Source organism: Corvus moneduloides, chromosome Z (assembly GCF_009650955.1).
Source record: "Corvus moneduloides isolate bCorMon1 chromosome Z, bCorMon1.pri, whole genome shotgun sequence".
Taxonomy (NCBI): Eukaryota; Metazoa; Chordata; class Aves; order Passeriformes; family Corvidae; genus Corvus; species Corvus moneduloides.
Genome location: NC_045511.1, coordinates 17,675,049 through 17,702,198, shown reverse-complemented (window position 1 = coordinate 17,702,198; position 27,150 = coordinate 17,675,049). Strand labels below are relative to the sequence as shown.

At 41.4% G+C, this 27,150-nt stretch overlaps 1 protein-coding gene across 16 annotated transcripts in view; it reads left to right on the top strand.

Annotated features, from left to right (window-relative positions):
• Window positions 1-27,150, top strand: part of CELF4 (CUGBP Elav-like family member 4) — a 700,257-nt gene that overhangs the window by 378,929 nt on the left and 294,178 nt on the right. For all 16 annotated transcript variants that reach the window (XR_004237446.1, XR_004237445.1, XM_032095920.1 and 13 more), the window contains exon 3: window positions 15,611-15,659. Coding sequence is in view for 14 of the 16 variants with exons in the window: in XM_032095920.1 (XP_031951811.1) it covers window positions 15,611-15,659 (49 nt within the window). In the remaining 2 variants the exon portion in view is untranslated. The remainder of the gene's footprint in view (window positions 1-15,610; window positions 15,660-27,150) is intronic.

The window sequence follows — 27,150 nt, the reverse complement described above, 5'->3', positions numbered from 1 at the left end:
AATGAGAGATAATGTTTGCTCAGGACCAGCTCTGTGGTCATGCAGCCTTGGGATCTGAATTGCCTCACATCCGACCAGCTGGGAGCAGAGGAATAATGAATTTAGGGGCTGAGTGTGCATGCCTGTATGAGAAATAGAGAGTATGTCACACACGCATTCCCCAAGACATTCCTGAGAGCAACTAGAACTTTTCACACTCTCTCCCTCCTCTGTTTTCTTTTTCTCTGCTCAAGCTGTGTTCGTGCTTGCCTTTCCAAAGCTCCCATCAGGAGCTTTTTGCTTCACAAGAGCCAACATGCCATTGTGCTGCCTGACAGTGGGAGCACAGCAAGGCTAGTGAATAATGGAAAGTTATTGACCTATAATAACCTGGCATTATTGACCATAAATGATTTAGTTAAAGCACACACACACACGCACACACCATCTCACGTGAAGGAGCTGAATTTTGAATTTCCTTTGTTCAGCACTGGCTCAATGGAGCTTGTCACAGGGGCATTTTGGCCTGGCATGAAATTAATGTTAATCAAAACATCTCTCAGGATCCTCTGAATAAGATTCTTGTGGGGAACAAGCACAATACCCGGATCCAAAAGCAGGTTGTCCCAAGTCTTACTTGAGGCTCCATGAGAGCACAAACCTTTCATGAGCTTCAGCAGAGTTCACAGATTTTAAGGCTGAAGAGGACAATTTTCATCAAGCAGCTTGACCCCTGCCATAAGGCAGTCTAGAGACTAACAACTACCCGGACCAATAACCTGCCACCGAACCAGAGCACAACATTTAGGGAAAAGGAAAAACACCCACTTTTGATGTCAGACTTCCCAATTTCCTATTATTTTTTCTTTCTGCTGAGCCAGCTGCTCCCCTCTGAAATGCTGACATCAGGTCCTTTGGAGTCACAAAGTGTTGGTCACCCTTCTGGAAAGCATGCTCAGGGCTCATGGCTGGCCTCAGGTGCCCCCCTGGATCCAAAATGTCAGGCACCACCCCCCACCTGCCCCGATGAAACCCCAACACCTTGCTGTGCCTGAATGGAGGCCTGTGGAGGGGCAGCTATCTGAGCTGCTGAGCTTGGCTGGGTCACATAAAGCTGTGAGCGAGTACCTGTATAGCTGAACCAGATTTCTGAACGAGGTATAACTCCAGCTACTGTCACAATTGCCATATGCCCTCCTAAGATGTCTGCATTTGTGTCAGCATCTGAATTTTGTGCCCGGGCCTTATTATGGAAAGTTTTTGCCCAGCTTTTGGCAGGTGAAACTTTGCAGCTTGGACCTGTCCCTGATAATCTATCAGTGCTCTACAAACAGCCATAAAGCTGTGTGAGTGTTGTTTTTTTATACACAAAATAGCCATGCTCGCTGTGCCTGGATTCCTTGTTTTCTCAGGGTCAGACGGATGAAAGAAAGGATTGCTTTGGTTTCAGATTTGCCTGACTGGTGCTCTTGATGCAAGAACAAAATTTTAACTCTCGATGGCGCTGACCCATGATACAGAAGCAGCTATAAATTGGCATTTACAGCACAGAAAAGTGTCAGGATGCAGGGATTCTTTCCCTTGCTTTTCCAAGATCAAGACAATTTTTCCTACTGACTCCAGCCGGCAGTGGAAGCACCTGCAGTCGTTCCTGCAGTCCAAAATCACTGCAGACAGGCAATCACTGGAGTCAGAGGTGCGATCCAGTCTGTGTACCGAAGTAACTAACTTTTGAGTACATTTTAAGTACCTAATGAAGCAGGCTTCCCAGAGTAAATCCTTAATTTCTCCATCTAGGAAATTGGGTTTGCATAATTTAGTTGTTTAAATTTAGGCAGCCAAGAGCTCCCTCTGGAGGTCTCCAAGCAGCCCGTTCCTCTGAATGGGCACGGCCAGCCACTTGCTTCAGAAAGGCACTTTCAAGATGTATCTGTGATTTCAGCACAAGCTAAGCCTTTCCATCCAGGCTCTCCCCCAGATTTTCCAATTTTTCTTCCAGCACTAGAGCTAAGCTAGGGGGCAAGACCAGCTGGGAAGAAACAACCGAATTTCTCCCTGAAGTCAGGCAAGGCACATGATATCCCTAGGGTAGGTCTCCTCGTCACCGAGAGCAGTGGCAGAAGCGCAGTGCCTTATCTGTATGTGCACGCCATCACACACTTGTGCACACACCTGAGACCAGCCCAGAATACCTGACTGTAGCAGGATGCAACACCAGCCCACAACTCTTTCAAGGGGGGCAGAGGACAGGGGTGCTGACCTCCTCATTCCTTCATGGAATGAAGCTGCGTCAGGGGAAGTTCAGCCTGAACATTGCAAAAAGGTTCTTCACTGAGTGAGCGTCTGGTCACTGGGACAGGCTCAAAAGAGCACCAAGCCTCTCATAGTTAATGGAGCATCCAAAAAAATGCTCCAAATCATACAGATGAGTGTTAGGTACACTACAATGATCATCACAGGTCCCTTACAACTCGGGATTTTCCATGATTCCATGGCTTTCAGCTCTGTCCTTCCTTCCTCTCTGTATAACAGACTGTTATACAGCATTATCCGTGCCCTGATACCTTGGATTCATGGAGCTTCTAACAAATATAAATTCCCCTTAGCACACACCCCATTTAATCAAAACCTTGCTGGTTTAAGCAGTCTGTTTTATTAAATTACCAACCTATGAAGCCACTAACTCAATTAGAAGCAGCAGTTCTGTAGTCTTGAACAACCAAGGGGTAATATTGCAGTGGTAGACGTTATGCAGGTAAGGCATGTTATAATAACAGTGAGAGTTCATATAGCATCTTAAAACTTTACAATTTTGTAGGAATAATATCTAATTAATCCTCACAATGGGCCCTGAAGGCAAAGATTACTGTCTAACCCCTTTTTCTGTGGAGGAAACTTAGTGGGGAAGGAGATGATATGTAATAGACTTTAGAAAAGAGTAAAAGGCCATATCTTTCCACAGTCTGCATTCACAGAAGGCTCCCCAAATTGCTGCTTTCCTTCTGAGCAAATCAACACCAAGTGACCATTATCTCCCTTTCTTGTCTCCATATTGTAATGTGTAATGGGCTGAGTTAATTTTAAAAAATATGGGGTTTTATTTTGGAAGGCGTAGGGGTAGGAGTGTAAAAGTAAATAACACCAACGTATTACTAAAAGCTAATACTATTATTAAAAGTAAATCATATAGAAATTGAGATGATGAATAGGAAAAGGAACTGGACTTGATTTGAATTTGAAAAAGAAAGTGACAGTTCTAGGATCAGATCTGCTTTTAGCAAAATTCTGAGAGGAAAGGAACAGCTTAAAACAGTGAAAATCAAACAATGTTTCTAATAATTAACATTGCCAGCTGTAAAGATTCATCAGTCATACATTATCTCAAGCAATCCTGTGTGGTATTATAAATAAGAGAATTTTCATTTTCACATATTTGTTTTCTTTAAGCTATACTTTGAGCGTTAAGGATTTTCTTTTATTCTGGAATTAAAATTTTTGTTAAAAAGTTGCTCAGGTCCAGAAGTTGAGGATTTAAGGAAAGCACCATATGTCAGGAGACTGATGGTAAAGCCCCAAAAGCTAGAAGCTCTGGCACTGCTTGTAAGCAGGGCTAGATCAGGGTTACCTTTAAATGCAGAGAGGTTTTCATTATACCCTTACTCAAAGAATTAATGAGTAGTTTATTTAAAGTAGATGATTAAAAAAAAAAGCCCTATGATTGTTCTCAGTGGTGATGGTTCCATTTTATCTCCTTTCTTATTTACACCATGTAGCACCCAACTCACACTGCAGAGAGAGAAAGTACAATCTGGCCCAAATTTTCAAATATGCTCAGCACCCAGTGGACCAAAATCTTTTAATTATCTGTCTCTGCATTTGAGAACATCCTGCTTTTGAAACAGAAGGCTCCTTAAGTAGTGTGATTTCTTGCTCGGTTTCCCCCTCTGCATTTTTTTTTTACTCTCAGCGTCACGTCTCCAGACTATCTCTGTGCTGTGATTTCGGACAGATCCTGCTAGGAAGCAGCAAGGCTTGTCCTCCTCCGAGGTGATTCAGACATGTCAGTGTTGCTTAGGCTTGCTACCCATGTACCCAGGAGCATCAAAGCCTGGGAGCTCAGACATACACGCAGCAAAAGGTTAATGGCCACAGCCGCCAGAAAGTTTATAGCTGAACTTCTTGTGTGTTTGACCAACTCTCCCTCTTCAGTCAAGGGCCACAGCACAAGTAGGGGAAGGAAGGAGGAGGGTGCAGCTTGATGCTGTTCCCAGTGAGGCCTCTCTGCTTTGCCTCTTCCAATTTAATCCAAGATGAACATTCTATGTGAGCAAGTGAGGGGGTCAAGCTTGCAAGCAAGTGGGAAGAAAACTGGGGTGATGAGGAAGGGAGAAAATAACTTTAAATAACTTGGAGCTATTGGCTGTGATGCCAGAGGTGGCATGCTGCCTCCGGCCACTAACACATGTGGACAGGTGAACCTTTACACAAAATCAATCATCATATTTATTCTAATTGTATCATAATAGTCCCCCAGGAGCTCAGTTCAAATGAGCTTGACATTATTAAAATTTTAATGCCCAGTTTTCATAGCTGAATGAATATTTAAAGGGTATGTCCCAGGCTTAAGTTATGATGATGAAGAAATTAATGGAATGTCTTGTTTAATGCTTTGGTACATGTTGATGCAGGAAAAAAAAAAAAAAAGAAAAAGAAAAAAGTGGTCGTTCAAGGCAGAAAAGAAAGAAAGGCAATGTTTAGTCATAATTAGAGAGGAAAGCATCAGTGATGCATTAGTATCAGACACCAGTTTTGTTGGATAGCTCTCAGCAGAGGGGCAATATTTATCATTAAGGAGGGGGGAGGTCAGGGTGCAGTCAGGGACCAGAAGTGAAGCAGCTCCACATGAATAACAGATCAGAAACGAATCCCTGAGAGTCTCTGACCACATCCATACGTAGTGGAATGAGCTTGCTAGCCTTTGTTGGCTGGAACAGACAGAGAAAATCACCTTTGTTACCCAACCAGGGTGTTTGTTTATTTTAAGTACCCAGATCAACTTTGAAGGATGGCATAATTAATCAGCAAGACTCATCAGTCTGGTAATTACGTTACAGATAATTGTCTAAACATAGGACCAGATGATACCAGTTATACATAGATGGGAGTGAGAGGTAACTCCTTTTGCACTGGAGGGCCTGATATAGGCTGAAACTGGTACAGAGAATTGCACTGACAGTGAGGGTCTGAAATCTGGAATGATTGGGGGGTTTAGTTTCATTGATTGTTTTTGGGGTTTTTTCAAGCCTTCCATCCTTTTCCCAATTCAAGAAATGTTTGGGAATCTATAGATCTTTGTTTTTTATATTTTGAAGCCTCTACTAAAATTTGGAAGGTTCCAGCTTGTGCTTATTCATTTACTGTTAAAAACTGAGGACTAACTTGAGCGGCTGGATGGGCTTAAAATCACACCCTGTATACATTTCATAGCTGTGAAGAAGGGCAGAAGAAAAAGTTAATATTCTAAGTCCCTTCACAGAAGATACTCTCTAAAGGGGTACTATCAAGATTAAGATAATCTTATTCTTTCTCTGAATCTTTCCTTGTTTGTTTTCTTTTTTGTAAAATTATTTTTTATTTCCTTTTTGCCAGCTTGGCAGCCGCAGCCCTGATCCAGTGCACAGCTAAGGGGGCTTATCATCAGAGCAAAGTGCTCACGCATCTAATTTGAGGTGTGATTTCAAACCAGCTTAGGCAAACCAGTGGATAAGGTGGCATGGCCACTGGGCGTTCTTATGCTCAAATGGAACTTGTTTCAGGTTGCCTAAAAAAATTAGACTTTGTTTGTTAATACAACTGTAGGGAGAGCACAGTCATAACACCTGCATACGACAAGGATACACCTTGGGAAGGAGGCTCTTGTGCTTCAGAAATGCCAGAGCATTCCACTTGGAATAGGTGTAGGTCTGGGCCGCCTGGCATTCAGAACTGAGGTAAGGGACTGCCCTCTGTTACGCTGCAGCAAGCAGGAGACTTCAACCTTTCGAAAAAGGGAAATTAGTGTAGGAGGAAGTAAGTGAACACACTAACCTTGAAAGCAGGACCAGTGGTGGGGGAACAACTCTTTCTGGCTCAGGATGGATCTAGCCCAGTACCCAGGAAAACCCTGCTTGCAATCTTTACCCAGTGACAGCCTCTTTCACTTCCTGGGGAGGCTGTGTTTAAAGTCATGCTCTGAAGCTACCTGCACATTTAGATCGGTGAGAGAGCCTGTATTTCATGGTCCTGGCAGTGGGTGAAAGCAGCTAGTTAATTTACACAGTTTACTCAGTTGTTTGTTAAACGGCAGTGCTGTGGCAAGCATTTCTCCATAGGCAAAAGGGCTGGCTATGGTTCTTATCTTTGTGGCCAGGCATACAAAGCTACAAGCACAGAAGGTCTAATCTTCTTGGATGGACAGTGGCCAAGGTCTTTTTGCACTCAAAGCACTGAAGTCAATGGAGCTTGGCCTTGCCTGAAGTCTGTAGAGTAAAGCCAAACAACCATTAGTGGCAAAGGCAACGTTTGGGTCTTGCTTCAGAAGAAGAGATAAAGCCCAGAGAGTGAAGAGCACAGCAGGAAAGATCCAATAGCCAGAGGTCATGGGCTCAGGATAAGGGAGAGACAAGAGCAGATGTTCATCTCCTAGTGAGGGAACAAGGGTTATGTCTACATTGCCTTCAGGGATACATCTGTCTCTGACCTGACTGCTGCCCTGCTCATGTCCGTGCTGTCCCTGGGCTCTGTGTGATCATGATGTGCCCCACAGGCAGAGAACACCCCACTCGCCCAACAGACAGCAGCAGAAAAGCACTAAGAGCACCTATGGGACTGCTGAGATGTGAGGTCTGAGCTGGGCAGTGCAGGAAGAGAGAGATGCACAACCAAAAACACCTGAGCTGAGCACACACATCAAAACTGATCCAGGATGCTCAGCACATGTTCTCATCACTCATTTAAATACTGCAGCGCCTCGTACATGCATTTAGCCATCAGCAGGGTGGGGATCAGTGCTTGTTAGTGTAAGGCTGTCTGTTGTGTCTATATGGACTACCTTCATAAGCTGGGGGAACTGGAATGCTCAGCCTGGAAGAAAGGAGGCTCAGGGGAGACCTTGTAAGTCTCTCAAACTACCTGGGAGGAGGTCATTGCCAGGTGGGGGTGTCTTCTTCCAGATAATGAGTGACAGGACAAGAGGAAATGTCTAAGTTATGCTGAGGTTGAAGTTGATTATTAGGAAACATTTCTACACCAAAAGGATGGTCAATCACTGCACCAGGCTGCCAAGGGAAGTGATGGAGTAGTCATCCCTGCAAGCATTCAAAAAACTTGTAGATGGAACTTTTGGAGTCATGGTTTAGTGGTGGACTTGTCAGCATATTATTAACAGCTGGACTTGGTGATCCTAGACATCTTCTCCAACATTAATAACTCTATCATTCTATGACTATGCTGTTCTGCCTTGAAGGAGTTTGGAATCACAGTGTCTAGGCTGAAAGAGAATGCAGTAGTAATAGAGTAGTAGTAGAGGATGTAGTAGTCTGTTTCTACTCAATGCATGCTAAGCTGGCTAATAGAAAAAGTCAGGGATAGAGAAGAATGATTTTCTATAAAAGGTGTATGGGCACATTTTAAAATTGCATGTAAATTATCTTGAAATAAACTCAAGAGGGAAATGAGAAGAAAGATAGAAGAACTTTTGTGGAAGAACGTTTGCCTACTGATACTAGGGAAGAAGGCAGGAAAGGACAGCAAAAGACTGACTTAGTTTTATATTAGAATTTGGTGTGTTTATGAACAGAATTTCACACTGTATCATGGTATCAGCAGGGAATGAGATTTAATGAGCAGCATGTCCATTCAGGAGTTATACCTCTGCTGTCAGGATACACATAAAAATAGACCCTTTTATATAGCTTAGCCTGACCAGCGGGCCAGTCCTGGGACTCTTTACATGCTCAAGTACACTCACTACACGTTCAGAGACTTCTCATTCATGTAACGGGTCTGGGGCTACAGACACATTTTCAAAAGTCATCATCCACAAGACACCCTTCTTTACCAGGAAAGAAAGGTAAAGTGCAGGACCAAAGTAAGATCCATGAGTGCAATAAATTCCCATCTGGGTGATCAGAGCATCATCTCCTGTCCTTAGTCACCAAGGCAGTGTGGAAGCACAGCCTAGTAAGTGAAAATTGACCTATTGAACACCACTTCTACAGTTTGACTGCCCAGAACTTTAAGGGAGTCTCCTGCTGTCTCTTTCACATGCAGAATTTCATATAAAACAATATTTCTAAGATATAAATACTAAAAAAAAAAAAAAAAAGTCCTGTCTCTCTCATTTTGGAAATGAGGCTGTGTTACAAGCATCCTGTGTTTTGTCCTCAAACCTTCTGAAGACTAAGTTCTCCCTTTACCCTACCCCACTTCATTTAAAACCAGAGACACCATAAGGTTGAACATGCTCAGCTACCCGAGGAACAAACCAAATGATTTGTTGTATTGGAAAGGCTCTATTTGCCTATCGACATGATTAGCAGTTTCTTCAAACTCAAGCCCAAACTGTTCTGTGAGGAAGTTCTATATTTGAAGCCATAGGCTGGTGCACTTGAGTGTGAACTGAACTGAAGCCCCTCTAGGGGCTTCAGATGAACCCTCTAGGTTCATCTGTGCACAGGGGAAAAGGAGAAAGGTGAATCAATAGTTAGACAGATGGACTATAATATGTTTTACATGATATATAGAAAATACTCTCAGAGAGCAGGGATGGCTGGTAGCAATCACTCTCAGGGGTAGGCACCAGAGCATTGACTGATTTGTAAAGGTCAGAACCTTCAGTGGGTTTTCTTTATGTTTCACACATTGCCATTTCAGGTCTTCTCCTCTGTTTGTGTACATATCTATGGACATGTGTCCATGGGAAGGGCAGGGAAGATGGTGGTGGGGAGGAATTAAGAGTCCTTTAGCCAGATGAGGTTTAGGATAGTCATTTCAGAGGGAATGCATTACTAGTGAGGTAAACCAATGTTATCGGGGGGTGGGGGGTTTAACAAAATTTCTAAAATACTTCCTCTCCTTACTCTTTCATTAATCCAACATTGTATCAATTCATAGTGCCCACAGTAAATGTGGTTAATGTGTAATTACCATCAACCCATGCAAACACAGCACTTACCTCCAGTCCCATGGGAACAGGTTTTTGCTCTATGCATTACAGCTCAAATAGACAAATACAGCAGGTTGCTTGTGTAGCTAACCTGTGGTGAGAAACCTTCCTGATTCTGCAGCATTTGGAGAAATTTCCCTGAGAACCTGCACCCTAACTTTGGGTTTTTTTGCTTCAGAGAAAGGAGATTGCTTTGGATTCACACTTATGGCTATCTAGTTTAGATCACTGTAATTAAATTATGTCACTCAGAATCAGTTACAGAGTGATTTACTTGAACTTTGCAATTACACAGACACAATTCAGTTGTAGGTGATTTTCTTGGCTTTTCCAACTTTGACACTAATATACTTTGCATTTCCTTAGGGCCCTCTATCAGGGCAGATTTTGTTCAATGCTTTAAAAATTATGACCCACTCCTACAAACACATTCCTGCCAATACCTTTGCTCACATGAATAGCTGTATTGAATTCAGAGAAATTACTATTGTGCACATGGCAGATTCAAAAAAAGACTCATGGCAGATTCAGTTGGCAGAAGTGGTAAAATGAAATTCCTCTTAGTGTTTTGGGAAGAGATTTTAAACAAAAAAAAAAACTATTTTCTGAAAATTTCATAGCAGTTATTAAAATATTCCTACCTCCAATTAACATCTGAGCTATGTCATGAGATCATCAAGAACTGCATATTATTTTTAGGGAGGAAGTTGTTCTGGGATGGGATTTTTTTTTCCATGAGGCTAACCAGCAACTACAGAGATGCAGGAGTGCCCAATAAGCATTTGCTGAGACCTCCCAGCTCACATCCTTCATGATTATGTCACAGCTGTGTTTCATCATTGATTTAGGGGGCTGATGCCTGAACAGTACCAAACACAACAGAACATCAGTGCACAAGAAGAGTTCGTTATTTGCCATTGTATCTGTCCACATAATTTAGGCATAGAAATGACTGGGTGTTTGTTTGTTTGTTTGTTTGTTTAACACCAGAATTTAGATACTTTTTTTCATTGGCCACCTTCATAGTACATTATGATATCTTCATCTTTATTATATAGAAGAAAAAGCTGAGAAAGAGGCAAATGTAATGATGTGTCCAAAATTATCCAGAAAGCCAGAGTAGAGCTGGAAACAGACCTTGCCAGACGTTAGCACCTCTACTTTTTTACACTCTTTGGGAACTTCCAGAAACACGTGCAGCATGGTTTTTGATACAAACCAAAGCCCCCAGTACGTCCTCCAGGAGTATTCAATTTTTTTAAGATCTCTACGGAGGGAGGAAAGAGTATTATTTTTATTTAGATGATCACCAGGATGATCTTCAAGAGTCGTACAGAACATACAAGCTCCAGAATAACCTTTTGTCTCCTGAAGTGACGTCATCCTTAAGCACAACCAGCAGATTATCTCCAACACTGTTCTCTTCTGCTTGGTCATGATATTCCTAACTATTAGTGGCATTTAATTCATCTTCAGTAATCTCCTCATCTTTTCCCTTTTTCTTCCTGTCTCAGAGCACATTTTAAACTATTCAGGATAATCGCCATATTCATGGGGGGTTTTTTCCATGCCTTCTTTTTTTTTATCTCTGTATTTTTCCATTCTCAAGTAGAGTTTTAGATCTACTTAGAAGCACAAGGTGTATTGATGATCAATGAAAAAGTGGCGAGGCAAGAAGGAAAAGGGTAGTAGGAACAGTGAGAGGAAGAAAGATGGAGACAGTGAGAAATCAGCTGTCTCTGCTTCCTACTCTTCTTTCCCAGGTGATCCTTCTACCTGCTCTAAATTAATATCAAAGCCAGAGGGAGCAGAAAAGGGTTGGTGGGGGGAAAAAACGACAGCCTTAGGAAAAGAAAAATCATGATGCAGAAAAGCGTCTGTCCCCTGTCTAATTCCTGCAGTGGCCTGTAGCTGATGGTGCTGAGAAAAATACAGCAGCAAGCTCTGACATTTCATTTCTGTGGAGAATTGAAAAAGGGCTTGCTATAATTCATCGCTTCTTGTAACTCAAACCCTTTTTGACAGGGGTACCTGCACTGTCTTTTAACGGTGGCACCACCATGGCTGTAATTGGACATGAAAAATGATGTTGTGTTTCTACTTGCTGGGAGAATTGGGGTGGGGGTAGGTGGGGCAGTGGCAATTTGGTGTGAGATGGTGACATCTGGCATAATTTGGATGCGTTGGTTTTAGGCAAAAAAAGGGAAGGACAGCCCAAAATGAAGGATATGAAACGTAACAAGTACGATCACCTTGACTAAGTTGTGCAACAGTGATAGTAAAGGTGGTATTCAGCAGAGAAGAACATGCAAAGAATCACAGGAAAATGAGAAGTGTGATGCACATAAAGTTCTAACTCTATCATCAACATAAATATTTATGGCATTTGTAAGAAAAGGACACACAACCTCTCTTACTGAAATAGGCCTATTCACAGCTGCAGTGGTACTTCTTCCCAGTACAGATGGGCAACCTGAGCCACAGGCTTTTCCTGACTCCACACTGGGACAAAGATGTGAATAAAACCCTGGTGTCCCACTCCCTTGCCACCTCTTTGAAAACTGTGCTTATATATGTATCCAGAAATCCAAATTCAATTACTTGGCTCTTGCATAAATCTTTGTGCCTCAGTGGTCCTCAGCATATCTTTGCTACAAAATTGCTGCTGAGTGATGCACTTCAAAGTAAATTTTTTGGCCAAATGGGACTCTGAGTCATGAATGAGGATAAACATTTTCCTGATTTATAATGGTTTTAAAACTATAGAGCACTCTGGTACCATAAAGTCAGACATCTTCACATTATGCAGAGAATAAAAAATTTTAGTCAGGACCGAAAGGATGGTAGAGAAGCTAAAGAGGAGATAAACACTTTTGGGACTAACTAATGGTAAAACAGTTTACTGCTTTCCCAGTGGCACCTCAACAGGGATAACATAGAACAAGGAAGCATGATCTTATTTCAAAGGAGAGCACAAACAGCATTCATGGGCAGAAGAAAGGACCACTGAATGGGCAGGAGTGTAGCACATCCTAGAGGAAAGCCTAATAGTACACTCACTCCATCTGTCTATTCAAATGCTGGGTCAGCATGCCTAGGTCTTTTCCCATGTTGCCAAATCCCTTTTGAAGCCTTCTAGTGATAGGGTTCAATAGCACCTTGCAGCCACACTTGTAGTTCTGATGATCCCAGGTGGATTTCCTGATGGCGTTAATCAGATTTGCTATCTGGCAAATACTCTTTCTCCTGTCACACTCTCCACCACAGGTCCACCAAGACAGGACAGATATTAAAGATGTCCACATCAGCATTTCCCCAAACACTTTTCAGAAGGATGCATTTTGGAGTATAAACTTTGGTTTCATTCCACTTAACTTGATGGTAATTTCCAGATAAAGAATAAACAGGGAATTTGAATCTCTGAATTCCCTTCTCCCCAAGAAGGTATTTCCCCAGACTGGGGAAGCTACATTGTTCTCCCATTTAAGTTCTCCACTTAGCCTTCTTCTGGTCCCCATGACAGGTCCTTGCTCCCAGAGTGTCTGTGTAAAAAAAAAAAAAAAATCCATAGACAGAGAAAGAAAACTTAATTATTTTCCTCTCAGCGTTTCTCCCTATAATTGGTGTCTTTCATGTCAAGATGATCTCTATTTGTATTATGGGCTCCGTTCAGGCAGCACTTTCTCTTTGGTCTATAAAGAAATTGTCAAGTGTATAAATCATAGTGTACATTAAATTATACTAGCCTTTTACTTATTAATTTCCCCAGTTTTTTCTTCCTCTGTTGGATGCTCATTCCCTCACTCTTTTTTTTAGGCATTGACTTCTTTTTCTCACTCCTCAATCTCAAAAAAAAAAAACCTCAAACCAAACCAAATAAAACCAAAACAAATCAAAACAAAACAAAACAAAAAAAAAAACAACCGAAGCCCAAACAAATATTTGTCTCCTTTGACTTTTGCCAAAGGGTCTGATAATGTCCTCTGCCTTGTGCAAACTGACTTCATCCAGCTCAAAAAGAAGGAAGAGCTCTGTCTAGTTTTTCTAAAGTCTGGACCCAAAAGTTCCTTGAGTTCAGCGGAAATTTTCATTTTTCATTTTAGCATGCTTCAGATCAGTGCCTGTGTTGGTAGATATATGGGATATTCTGCACCTCAAGGCTGTGTCCTTTTGGACTCCAGACTTTGCCTCTCAAGGCTGTATTCGGCACACCTCCTATAAATTCCTAGCTACTGTGATTTTCTCTCTTACCTACTGCTTAGGATGCAGGTTCTGGCTGTTGTGTAATGAGCACCAGGCACCTCTGACCACCCTCCTCTGACCATAGGAGTTAGATCAGCCATAGGGTCCACATTAGGAATGCATAATATGTCACAAGAGTGCAAGTGTTAAAAGTAACCAGGTCTCAAGTCAGACACTGGTACATGGCTGGTGCCAACACCAACCTGCTGCAAACACAGTCACAGCGATTGAGCAGCTGAGGGAAGTAACTGGGTAATTTGGTTTCATTGTCCTGCACATGAGAAGCAAGATGGGGTTCATCTCACCTAAGTCTAAATGCATAGACGACCCTCATGATCAGTAGAAAGGAACAGGCACTGCAAAAGAACGTGTTTTCATCGGAAACACCAAGCTTAAGAGTGGCTCGAAGTTACACTTTCTATACATTTGGAGTTATATGACATAAGTTACTCTCCTCACCTGTGTGATGTCAGATCTTTGAATGTGTGTAACAGCTAGCTGCTCTCATGTGGGAGCCCTGTGGCAGGATGTCTGTCCTGCTGCTGCTTCATATACAGTTCTGCCCTGCTAATATCTTGTAGAATTTGAGGACCAGGTCTTTGCAGTGGCAGAAGCAAGGGCTGATACAAGGTTTACCTAGGTTCTTTGTTGGTTTTAGCACTTCAGGTGTCTGGATTTTTTTGGATGATACAGGCATAGAGGAGAGCAGAAATAGCATCTGTAGCCATTGATCCTTCTCTTCCAGAGTGTAAGTCTAACTGCAGTCAGTTTATGGATAAATACATTTTCCTCTAGAGACAACAATACAGCATGATCTGCTAGGCTCTTCATCATCTTAACCTTCTTGTCAGCCAGCTTGATAACTTGTTATTACTAAATATGTGTGCAGAGCAATTAGAATAAATCTAAGTTATTATGAACCACTTTCAAAAAAAAAAAAAGGGGGGGAGAAATTAGGAAAAAAAAAGAAAAATAAAACTAATGGCCTTGCTGCCCAACTGAGATTAGCTACAAATAAGGGATGGATAGTATTCCCTGAAGGCATCCTGTGACATTCATCAGCCAATTTGTGGTCTGACTTTATTGCAAAGACATATGTTGGGAGATTCCTATTGCCTCCTGACCTCCTGCTCCTTGTGATGCTTGTTTGAACTTGTACTTTCTTTGTTGGTTGACAAATCAAAAAGTTATTTTCATTCTGCTCAGAGGTGGTCACACATAGAAAGATATTTTGAGTAGTCCATCTGCACAGTGTATTGATTTCTTTATGTGACAAGGAGTATGAGGCAGGGAAGTGCTTTCAGATCAAGTCCTTGCTTCTGATCAAATCTGCCTCTCTGGCTATTGACAGGAGGGGAATATCCTCATCCCTGTTCTTCAGACACCCACATCACGTTAGGCACTGCCAGTGAAGAACATTGTGAGCATCTGTTGCCCTCTCTCCTGGGAGTGAGCAGCTCTGGGGACAATGATGGTCCCCAATGATTTTGTTGAGTGAGGGAGGGATAATTCGAATAACAGAAAACCAATTCACAGCACAGCAGCAAGGTTTTTATCCTTACTTATATTGTGAGAAAGGAAAAAGATATTTGAAAAAGGAACAGAAGGAACATCCGGTCCTCTACTCCCAGGAAATTCTCAGTATCCAATACTCCTGAAGCATGTGGACAAATTAGATCCAAATCCCTCTCCCCAGGTTTGAAATGGAGGCTGCTATGTTACACATGGCTATCCTACTGAGCTAGCAGTAGAAGTGGAATTAGCTTTGCTACCTCCTTTTCATCACGCCAATCTCAAGAAATTTTTACAATTTAAGTTTCAGCAATCCTGATGTTCTGACAAAGCATTTTTGCTCTCATGCACCAGTGTTTCCGAAGGAAACTATTAGAAATTTTAGAAGTTATGTTTAAAATTTCATGACCTGTGTGGCATGAGTCAGATCCCTCTCCCAATGTGATTCAACAAAGCCACTGTCAGGTAAGAGGAGTGACACTGATTTATTTACCTCAGACCAAGCAGCAGCCTGCACTCCATGGTTAGTTCTTTGTTTACTAATTGCTTTTTTCCCCCCTTGTGGAGTAAAATCTGGTGCTAATTATGATACGCAGTAAAGAAGCAAAGCAAACCTCTGTATATGAATGTCTGACTCCCCCATTAATTACTTGTCTTTGTTCTTCCTTACAGATGAACAGACCGATCCAGGTGAAGCCAGCGGACAGCGAAAGCCGAGGAGGTAGTTGACTGCATTGCTTTCAGCCACAGTGCTAAATATAATTGTTGTCTCTTGCTTCTCTCAGGCAATGTGCTGATCAATTAGTAACGTAATCACTGCCAAAGAAATTCCCTCCGCAGCAAAGATTTTCTTTATTAAATCTCCTTTACTTCATCTCACTTTCCTCATATTCAATTATTATTTGATTTTAAAAGGCAGGCAGGTGCCAGCGATTGCCTGAGAAACAAATAACTGCCTCGTTAAGAAGTGAAGCATCAGGCACTGACTTAACAAAGTTTAACAGCAGTGGACTGCAATGGGGGTTTTTTCAGACCTATGTCAGGCTGAGCTGTAGAGGTGTTTAATTTGGTTAGGATAAAGCAAATATTTTATGGTTTCTCTAACCAAGTTGTTTCTGCTTGCACTGAAGCAACTCTGCTTTTGGAAAAAGCAAATTCTGAGCTGGCAGTTTTCTGCACCTGTATCAGCTTATCTGGATAAACCTGTTGGGGAAACTGAAGACTTCTCTCAGACCTGGGGAGATATTCAGGATTTGCACAGGTGTAGCTGAAATCAGGAGCTGGTCTTTTGCTTTTCCATTCCACACAGTGGATTTGGAAGGCTTTGTTAAGTGATTGTTCAATAAATCACCAGTGATGAGGTGTTTCCTTTAAAAGGTTTTTTACCTGAACTGATGTGGTGATACTTCACCGTACTCTTCTAATAGGAGCCTGTTTGTCAGATCAAACACACAGCTCACTGAGAGAGTGTGAGATGGTCTGTTATGCTGGATAAATTACCATCCTGCTATTTTTTTTCTTGTATCTGTGCATTTATATATATACACACACATATATATAATGACATGTTCTCTTCCTCTCTATCCCTATCTCTCTGGGAAAAGAATAGAGAGTTTTTTCCTCATCTTTTCAGTAAAAACCTCTAGTACTTATGTATCAGATAAATGTGGGAGTAGATTTTGTCATTTAGTAATGATGTGGCTCTTAGATGTCTGAAAACTCTTCAATTTCCAACATAAATATAAACTCTTCATTTGTATTGGCATTAGTGGAAATCTCCAGCACCAACTACTTAAAAGGAGAAAAATGCCTCACAGACAAAAGGCACCATGTTCTCCTTTCACTTGAAAGCTGTGGGTTTCAGGGACTATGGCTGCATCAGTATGAGGCTGAAACTCTCTAGTGACTCAAGTCATTGGAAGACTTTGTACATAGCTTGTAGTTAAAGAGTTGGTGTTATGGGGCGCTGAAACCACAGGTTGAGAGAGGCTCTGTAAGGAATGGCTGTGGTACCCTGTAACTGCAGAACAGGAGAGCTGAGTGCTGGAAAAACACCAGAAATCTCAGGGATAAATATTGCACTTTCAGAGCCTCGAAAAAGAAAATTTGGGGGAATTTGGTTAATACTGGGCAGAAATTTTCTGATGGGATCTGGCAAATTCTGCTATCAAGGGCCAGGGCACACTCCTGACTTGCAACAAAGGCATGTCACATCCTACAGTATTGTCCGGTGTTTTTTAACAGAACCAGGTCAATTTCCTCCCCTTTCCCTCCCTGTCTGATGATCTGGCTCCGTGTCTGAGTAGGATTGGGTAAGCCATGGGCAGTTGTCAATGCCGATCTCCTAGGGGAAAACAGAAAGGCTCAGCTGCCTGGGCAAATGAGGGGACATTATGCACATTCCAGTGGAGTTCGTGCCGACAGCGAGAGTGAAGGGAGGGCCTTTTGTCTATTTAATTAGACATACCAAAAAATAATAATTAGGCTGGCCAATTTGCTTAGTGCGCCTACAGGGTATGTAGCTCCCAATCATTCTTATTTTTTTTTTTTTTTAATGCAAATCAGTAATAGAGAACACATGCCTGGCTTTCTGGGAAGGATTTTCAAACTCCTTTGCTAAGAGCAGCTGCTTTCAGGAGCGGTGGTTTGAACTGCAAAGGGCTCCAGTGGCAGTTTGATTCCATATTATCCGTCACACCAGTGGCCCCCTCCCCATTGTATTTTAGCTAATTATCTCCCCATCTCGCACAAACCTCATCTTTTCCCATCCAGTCTGCTCCCATATTTCTTCTGTCAGTGCTGATCATAATGCAGAGGCCAAGCGGGTGCGCTCATCCTTGGTGTGAAAGACACGTTGTCCTAATTCCCCACTGACGAGCTGCTTCTGGGCTGGTGATGTTGCAGGACGGCATGACTCAAGGGCAACCATGGGAGAAAAGAACAATTGGCACCCAAGGGAGGCATTGTATGAAAAGTTACGTTCTTCAAGAGCCCACCAGCTAGAGCAGGCACAACAAACAGAATGCTAAAAAGGAGGCCATGTACCTTAGGAGGACATCTAAAGACTTCATTAGGGCTGCAAGATAAAGGTCAACTTCAACAACAAAGAAACTTAAGTTGTAGCTTATTATACCCTGTCCATATACTGGGATGGGACATGGGGGAGGAGGAGGGCTTGGAAGATGAGGCAGCTCTTCCACACAGCACAAGTCTTTGGCCTACCAAAGTCCACACTCTGAATACACATCCTGGATCATGGGGAATTCTGGTGCTAGGCCACAGTGTTAATGAAAAAATGCAGGGCTCTCTGAAACTGCAGTTTGCAAGGAGGTTGTGACTGAAAAAGATGAGCAGTATTCTTGAGGAGGGGAGACTGTGTTTTCTTTAGGGACAAATACTTGCATTTTGCTAAAACGTGAATCTTTGAATCTTCCAGCAGCTTCTTCCACAACTGAAAGGTGATGAGAGTCACAAATTTATTCTCCCCCTCAACCAGATTCAGCTCAGCTTTTCCAGTTGTTCTGGACTGAATTTTTTTGGTCTTTAACCCTCCCTGTGTCCTAATTCTCACTTGAACTGAAAGTGGGTGTTAACATTTAGTGTGCATGAACAAGAATTAGACCATCTAAGTTTGGGAAAGTGTTCAATATATTGTTTGGCACAAATTACACTCAACCCATCAAAATGGATATGCTGAGTGCCCCTTATTAGTTTTGCTGGGTTTATTATTTTGTTTGTTAATCTCCATATTGGACTAGGTGCAAGACAAAGCATGAAAACCTTTTCAGCAAAAACTGGCATTATTTACATTTGCCTAATCTCATGGGAAATAGAAATGAATGTGTCCTCGACATATTTCTCTAGGGAAATAGTCTAAATTAATCGAAAAATTTTGCATTTTACATTCCTGCCTGTTTGTTGCATGTATGCGTATAGTCAAGGTACAAAATGTTCTATAGGAGTACTCCTTCTACAAAATGCTTCATGAAGCTTCAAATACCTGATCAGAAGGTCAGAGTCCTTTGGGATTTTATAGAGACTTTAACACTAATGGGATAGAATATGATAGAAAGGGAACAAGTCAGTGTTTGGTTCTGAAAAACCAGAGTAAGTCCAGCTCTATAAAGAATTTCTTAAAAACTCTTAAACTGGTTTTGTTTTGGCCAGGTTTTACCTTGACTATATGGAAATTACTTTGCCAGAGATTAGTTAGTCCAATATATTTTTAGGGAGGTAAGTTATAACTCCACATCAAAATTTTGAACATAAAAAATCCCAATTAAACTGTTAGAATTTGCTATTATTTTCATCTTGGTGGAGGTGATTTTCCTTGGTTCCTGGTCTGATATTAAGCTCTAAAAATATCCTATAGATATCCATCACTTAAAGTTTCTCAAACTTGGAGGAAGATTTCAAATCTGTTTTGTGGTTTGGGGCAAAAGTTTGGAGCCATTTCTTATTTCATCCACAATATCTCCAGCTCTCACTAGGCAACTCTCACTGCAGCTGGCAGGGTTAACCTATGATAAACGCAGCCCCGAGGTCCCACTACATTGTACAGGCAGTAATATTTTTTAAAAGGAAAGGACTCTCCTGCTGCTCCAGTTGCAGTCCGTTAGTGATGCTTAGATGCTCCACTACTCCCACATTCCTCTCAAAGGACAGGGGAAGGTCCGTGAAGGAACACATGCAAAGACGTACACGGTGTGCTACCCCAGCTCAGTGTAAATGTCACTACCAAAAAGTGTTTCACGGTGGTTTTGGGGTCCTCCAGCATTTTATGGAAGAGAAACAGAAGGCTCCCAGACTAAAGAAAGGAAAAGTAGAAGGTGGTTTAGAGTTGAAAGGGTGCAGTGTCCTGAAGAGAGGGTGCAAAGAGGTTTACAGGAGAGGCTGTGGTGCATTGTATTGCAGTGTTTTCTGCAAGCAAGAAATCTGCTAAAGTTTCTGTCTGTGCTTTCAAGCACATTATCTTTTTGTGCCTGTCTGAGGGTGGCATGTGCTGTGCCATTTTCTGCTTTTTTGGCAGATGGAAGGCTTGGACTTCATATTTCAACTAACTTACAGCATTTTTCTGCCTGTTATTTGATGTGCAGAGTCTGAAACTATCTGTTTGGTCATGGTTTATTCCAGATTCAGAGCAAAATGTTCAAGAACTGAATTACAGTTAATAGCAAAACAGTGTGCCTTGCTCATGCACAATGATCTGCTTCTTTTTATACCCTTCCATTGGCTTAGTAATGATGATAGGGTCAGAATGGCCTCTCCACATATTCTAAGCCCCATTTTCATTTGGGACAAAAGCCTGGGTCTGATTCTTACTTAATCCAGGTAATTTCTAACCTGCTAGCTCTCTGCTGCAGATGGCAGGGTAATCTGTCCAAGGTCCCAGTAACTATTTGTTATTTAGTTGTTTTCCACTTAACTGATCAGAATTACACAGGTTGTGCAGATGGCCAAAACCTCTCAGGAAGCTTTCCATCCAGGTACGAGCCAGATCTAGGTCTATTTAGGTGCTGCAGGCAAGCAAGACTTGTTATCTTCATCTAAGTTTGGTTTCACACTAGTATAACAATGCCACATGGAATGATTTCCTTCCTCCTTGGAGCCCTTTGTAAAGGGTAGGTTAGTTGCTCAGACCTTTAGACCAGAGAAGTTTGAAGAAATTTAAGGATAAGAAAGAAGAGGGCAATCTTGACAGAGCTCAGCATCTTCTCTTCTGCCCTGCTGAAGGTTTGACTGTGCCTGTGTGCAAGAAGTCCTGAAGTCTGGGGCTATGCATGTGTCAGAGTTGTACCTTTGCAGCTCTCATCTCTTCCTTATTTCTGACCTGCATCTGTTGCCTGTAACATCAAGCTCTTTGGAAGACACTTTACTAGCTGTTTCCAATCTCTTGCCTTAAAAGACTTCCCACCCAAGAGGTTGGAGAGCAGGCTGAGGGAATGTCCTCTTCCAAGGTGGTAATCCATACAACCTGCCTTTATGTGGCCTGCCACAGCTTTTTCTTCAACTCCTCACGGTTTTTTTCTTTTATGTTCTACACACCCATTCAGCAGGAGTAAGCAGGTGGCTCTGCCCAGATATTTAGGGAAGAAGATAACATCCTCCCTTCTCAGAGCTGAGGGAAAGATCTCAATGAACACATTTCCATTAACTCTTTCAACCTCACAATGAGTGCAGTATGGCCCACATTGATCTTTTATAGCTCAGGTAGAGAACGGCACAGACAAGGACTTGCAAAGGTCACACCACACACGAATCCCAGTCTTTGCTGAAAATGTTTCACTGGAGATGCAGACTACTAGTTGTACAGCAACATTTCCAAACTGCATGAAATCTGGACTCAAGAAAAATAATTTTCCACACCCAGGGTATCACTTTCCCCTTTCTTTCCCTCAGTGTTCACAACAGTGTTAAGAGCATCTCTCTGCCCTCTTGTCAACTCTTGTCAACTCTTGCCAACTCTTGCAGTTTGAAAGGAGATTTCCAGCTCCATGTCAAATCCTCTTCCTAAGTCTCATACATCTCCTCTTCCAGAGATTTGTCCCAAACCTGATCAGCTGGTTTTGACTTTTCTTTCAGGAGGCATTTAAAAAAAAATACTCCCACATCCAAATCTAAATATTTTTTCTCTATTAATTATATATCAAATATTACCCACTGGTGCTGAATTGCAGTATATCTGTGTGGAGGGTAAAGAGAAGAAATGACTGGTTAAAAATAAACTAATACTCTGTTAAAAAGTCTATCAGGAGTGGAGATGAGCTCATGAATCAACAGGGAAAAAAAAGAAAAGGAAAAAGCAAGAACTTAGGCAAAGATCTTAATATTAAAGTGGGAGGCATCTTGCTTGCCTCTGAGGCTGGGGAAGTGTCAGGACCAGCAACAAACCTTGGTATCATTGTCAGATGTTCCTGAGGAATGGCTGTAGGAGATGCTGCAGTACTGGGAGAGATGTCAATGCCTTGAAGCCTGTTTGCCTGTCTTGTCAAGGGTTAGGGAAAGAGCAGGGCCCAGGACCACGAGAGTCACTTAAGATATTTCACAATCTTGAGCACCAGTCTGGGAACCTGTCCATTGGATTTTTTTTCAGGTCTGAACATCTCTTCAAATTTGTAATGTTTTTCCTTCAGCCCTAAGATAAACCTGATCTAGAAACAGCATTTTAGTAGTCAGGGAAATCTTGTCTTTCTAGCTGTAGCTGGTTGTAGGACTGATTACAATCAATGGGAATTCAAAATCTCTTGGTTTATTGTGGACTTTCAGCACTATGTGACCCTCCTGACAGCTGACATTCTGTTGTCCTCTGTTGTCAGAAAGCTGTATTTTCAAGCAGAGAGAATGTACCAGCATGCAAATGGATCAGTTAAATCAAAGTGGCCCTGGATGACCCCATTCATGCTCTCCACTCTCTGGTAAAACTTAATTCTGGGTGAGAAAAAGGGCTTCAGCAGATCTTCATGTGTAGTGTTTTATATTTGATGACTCTGCTGAAGGCTGATGTGCTCCATTCCATAGTCAAATGCTGAAAGAATATAAGGGACATCAAACTTTTGTTCACGTCTGCCCTTCCCATGGTGATTGAAATCGATGGAAGTGTGCCCATCAATAGAAAATGGAAAAGATCCACAGGACATTGTGTTCTAGCACATGTCCTAAGGACAACCTTTTAAAATCAAGTATTAGGAGAATAAAAGGGAAAAAAAAACCAAAAACCAAAAGCCACATTGCACATTTTTCATAAAGCATCTGTAACCTAACAATGTACTGACAAGGAGGAGAGAGAGGCTGGGGAGCTTATCTCCTCGAGGTTTTGATATTGGTTCTGTTTCTTGCTACCTTTGATGAATTATGTAGCTTTGATTGCATTCTCCTTCACACCCTTCCTTTATTGTCTGCTTAGGCTGTGATATGCTTTTTTTTGCTTATTTCTTGTAGATAGCTCCTTTGGCATTCATGCACAGGCTGTCAGTGTCAAAGGGTTAAGGCACCAATGAAAGCCTGTAGCTGTACACAGGAGGATGTGTACAGGGCCAAAAATCAGCTGCAGTGGGTGATGGAGGGTCCTCATACTGCAGAGTGATATTTGGAGCTTTCTTCCATTACAGGGAAAAAATGGGAGAAGCAGTGGGAGGAGAAGAGTGGAGGAAATAAAAAATATAATCCTATAAAAAATCCTACCTTTGTAAATGCAGTTCAGCCTCCTAGGTGAACTTGGGGACACATAACAATCCCAGTATCTTTTTCTTAATGTAAAGGTTGCTTGTCAATGGGGTTTTATACGGCATTAATAATACATTTATATATACGCTCCACAATTAATTGCAAAGCATTTATGGCACTGAACAGTTAGAATGCATTATGATAATCACTCCTCGTGCATTGACTTTATTGTAAAGGTTTTGCTGATCACTGTAATTGGCTTGTTATTACACAGGAATATAATAACACCTCTCTGTATAGTAGTTTATAGCACATCAATAGCAAATGCATTCCCTTTATTGGAAGCAATATGCATTTTATTAGAATACAGCTGAATAAGTGCAATCTGTGTAGACAAATGAAGTTTCTAATGACCTGTCTCACAAAAGAGTCGAAATAACAAGTCATTTATTATGTATTTTTTTCCACTGATGAATTTCTAGTTACGGTTACACAGACATTTCTTTAAAATAAGTAAGGCCTGTTTTGCTGTTCTTTAGAAGAAACATTTGGGGGAAAATAAATGTATGGGCCATTTTTCTGCCCATGTTGAATAAAGTGAGGGTGACTGATGCTCATACCTTAGAGATTTCATTTGCTTGTTGAAATTTTCCAAGCTTCTTCCTTGAGTATTTGGTCTGACATTCACAAAGAATCAAAATGTTTTTACACTGAGTCCAAATCCAGCTCTTGGAGAAGTGCTGTTCTAACAACCCCTATGCAGTCACCAACACGTTAGATATGAGGGGCTTGTGTTGTCCTAACTCCTGTCATATGGGTTCTTTTCCGTTATTTTAAAGAGGCGTGTTTTATAGTTAGCAACAAAAAACCTAAGAAGGTAGCCAGAGCTTTTTTCCTGCCTGCCACCATTACCCTAGGTCTGAATTTCAGATCTTTCTGGGAACTTAGAGTGGCATGAATCTGGCATAGACATGTAATTAATGTGCATTTGTTTATCCAAATATCCCCAAGTGTGATCAATGTCAGTCAAGTACCTAAACACTTCTGAAATCCTGAATCTGGGTAAACAAGATTGTTGTTTTCAGACCTGGTATGGTTATACTGCTGTCCATAGTATAAACTGAATCCAGTGCTCAGCACATAAAGATGGTGAGTGGTGGCTTTTTGGATTAAATCAGTTGATTGGAGGGTGGTGCTAATAATGCCAAGGTTGTGGGTTTTATCCCCATATAGGCCATCCACTTAAGAGTTAGACTTTTAGGTCCCTTCCAACTCAGAACATTCTGTTATTCTGATATGTGATATGTGCCTGCTTCTTCTCAACTGTCACTTGTTTATTGTAGACTTGCAAATACCCTTGACTCTAGAGTAATTTAGGGTCTTTCTGGAAAGCAGGAGCTAGGAAATGTCTGCACCATGGGCAGTACACTCAGCTGTTGGCACACTGACTGGCTCAACCCAGTTTTGATGCAGACTGAACCCTCTTTGAGTGCGAGTTTCAGTGAGGAGGGTTTTGCCTCTTGCCTGCTGAGATCCCAGATTAGAGTATCACAGCTTGCAAGAAGTTTCAAGACTCCAGAAATACTGTAGGTCAAGAAAACTTTTCTTCGTGACATACACAGCATTTTCCAATTGCTATATATATTTTGCAGTATGTACATGAAATCAGCTTGGGAGGCAGAAAATCACTCTATGTAAATAATTTAGCTCTCTGAGTAAACTGTATTTAATGCTTTTACCCAGAATCTGGACCTCTTAGGAGCCTGAGATTTAGGGACAGAAGAAATTTTAAATAGGGATACTACGCCACTGTTCTTAGAATGTTATTTCAGGCAGAATTCACTTTTTCTACCTTTGTCACAAAAGTATTAAGCATATAGTCTAAGTCATCTAGTCTCCTCCTATGGACAGTGGAGAGAGAGTGGTGCTTCCAAACTATGATTCATCCTGTCCTAAGACAGGTGGGATAAATGGTACTTCCAAGTTTCTCTTCTCTCTCTCTTTACTGAATCAGGAACGAACCCATGGCAATTAACTTAGATTTAGATATCTCACTTTTAGACACCTAAAGAGAGGTAAGATGAATCACAACTTTCACCTTTTCAGGCTACAGTTTTCTATCTGTATCATATGAAGGATGATACTTGATTTTTCTGAAACCCTAGGCAAGATCTATGAATAAAAATTGCTATATAAAAACTATGGATTGTAGAAGTTGGGGGTTTGTCCTAAAAATAAAAGTTATCTTTCTCCATTAAAGTGTTTCCTTCACAATATCAGGGGAATAGTAGGAGGGGTTGCATCCCTATCAGCCTGAGCAATAGAGGTAATCTGATCAGTTTTAATTCCTCTTTAAAGTCAATTTCCATTTTCATTTATGTATTTTGGTTTGCTACCACTCACATTCTCAGGACAGAAAGGGAACCAAAAAAACTCCCAAAAACTTAAAAGTAGTGTGTAGCATCAGTGTCTTTAAAATGTCTTTTCATAATTAAAAAAATATTTTTATCTTTAAAACCAGCTTGCTTTGGAATCTGTGATAGAAAATGAATATGGGCCCTTGTAATATCATTTGTAGAGAGGTAATTTTCAAGGCAGCACTGCACTGAAACATTTTCCCCCAGGGAGGATAAACAGTTGGCTTCAATTAGTGAGGGACTGTTTCCTTTCTTTTCAATTTTAAGGACAGTCTTGCAGCCTGATCCTGCACAGAGGAAGAGAAAGCTCTACACAGGGCAATAGACTGCAGCTTGGAAGACTGAGGCTTAAATTCTTGCCTTGCCACAGATATTCTCCTCGACCTTCAGGAGGTTACTTAGGATCAGGCTATTATTTTCACTCCATTTCTATCTGGTGACTATTATTACCTTTGACTGTCTGAATATACACGTAAAATTGGCCGAACATCTTGCTCTGACTCCAGTTTCCTTCTATAAAATAATATTGGTGCTGCAAGGATACATGCATTAAAGATTATTAGGTGCTCAGGTTCACTAATCATTAGTTCCACAGAAATAACTTGGTTAGATAAATAGAGGTGTTCAAAAGTGTCAAATGTGTTTCACTGCTCAAATCTCACATAAAGTCAATGGGCCTTGGGTGTCTAAATATTCCCTTTGAAAATCTCCCCAAATAATGATGTTCTTCCAAATAGTTGGAGCCAGCTTTGTGGGGCTGATTCCTTACATTTTTACAGTGGAATCAGCTTGATCTTTTTCCCATAGGAGAAGCTGCCTACCAATGCTTGTGGAAAGTGAGGAGGACACATTCTATGCCAGGGGAGGTTTGTTTCATAAAACTAGCTGCCCAATGGACAGGACTGGAAGAGTGTTAAAAATAAGGGAAAAGTAACTTAAATATCTTAGGACTGGCCTTAGGGAATGTAGCATCAAACCTGGAATGAAGGAACCTGGAATGATAGTAAAATACTTCCTGCCCATGAACTGCCATTTGAATGGTAATTAATTCCCAAAAATCTTTATTTTATCCATCTCTGGAGTCACTGATGAATGGCCAGACCCATTGATTATAAACCACAAAATACTAACACTTCCAAGCAGACAGCCAATTAACGTGAAATTATATTGCCACAATGTAAGGTACATTGGATGTGTTGCTTTCTTGTTGGGGCTTTTTTTTTCCCAAAATGACTATGACTATTATTATTGTTGTGAATAGCTAATGAAAAAGAGATGTGGAAGAATGGCACAGAACCACAGGCAAGGGGGAATGAAGATTGTGTGTGTTTATTGACTTTAGAGATTGGGCTAAACCAACACAGTCTCTCCACTCCCTAGATCAGAAATCTAATTATTTATTATCTTTCTTGCAGCAGTGCCTGGAAGAGCAGCCAGGAACCATCACACCAGGTTCACTGTACAACACAGAACAGACAGAGGTCATCTTTTCCTTGAAAGATTAGTCTCTAAAGATGACCAGAGGCAGTGTCTGGATACAGAGCCGTCATATAGTGTCTTCCCAGATCTGACAAAAAGCATTGTGTTGGGTTGCACAGCTGGATGTGAAGGTCAGAGGCTGTAGAGAGTCTG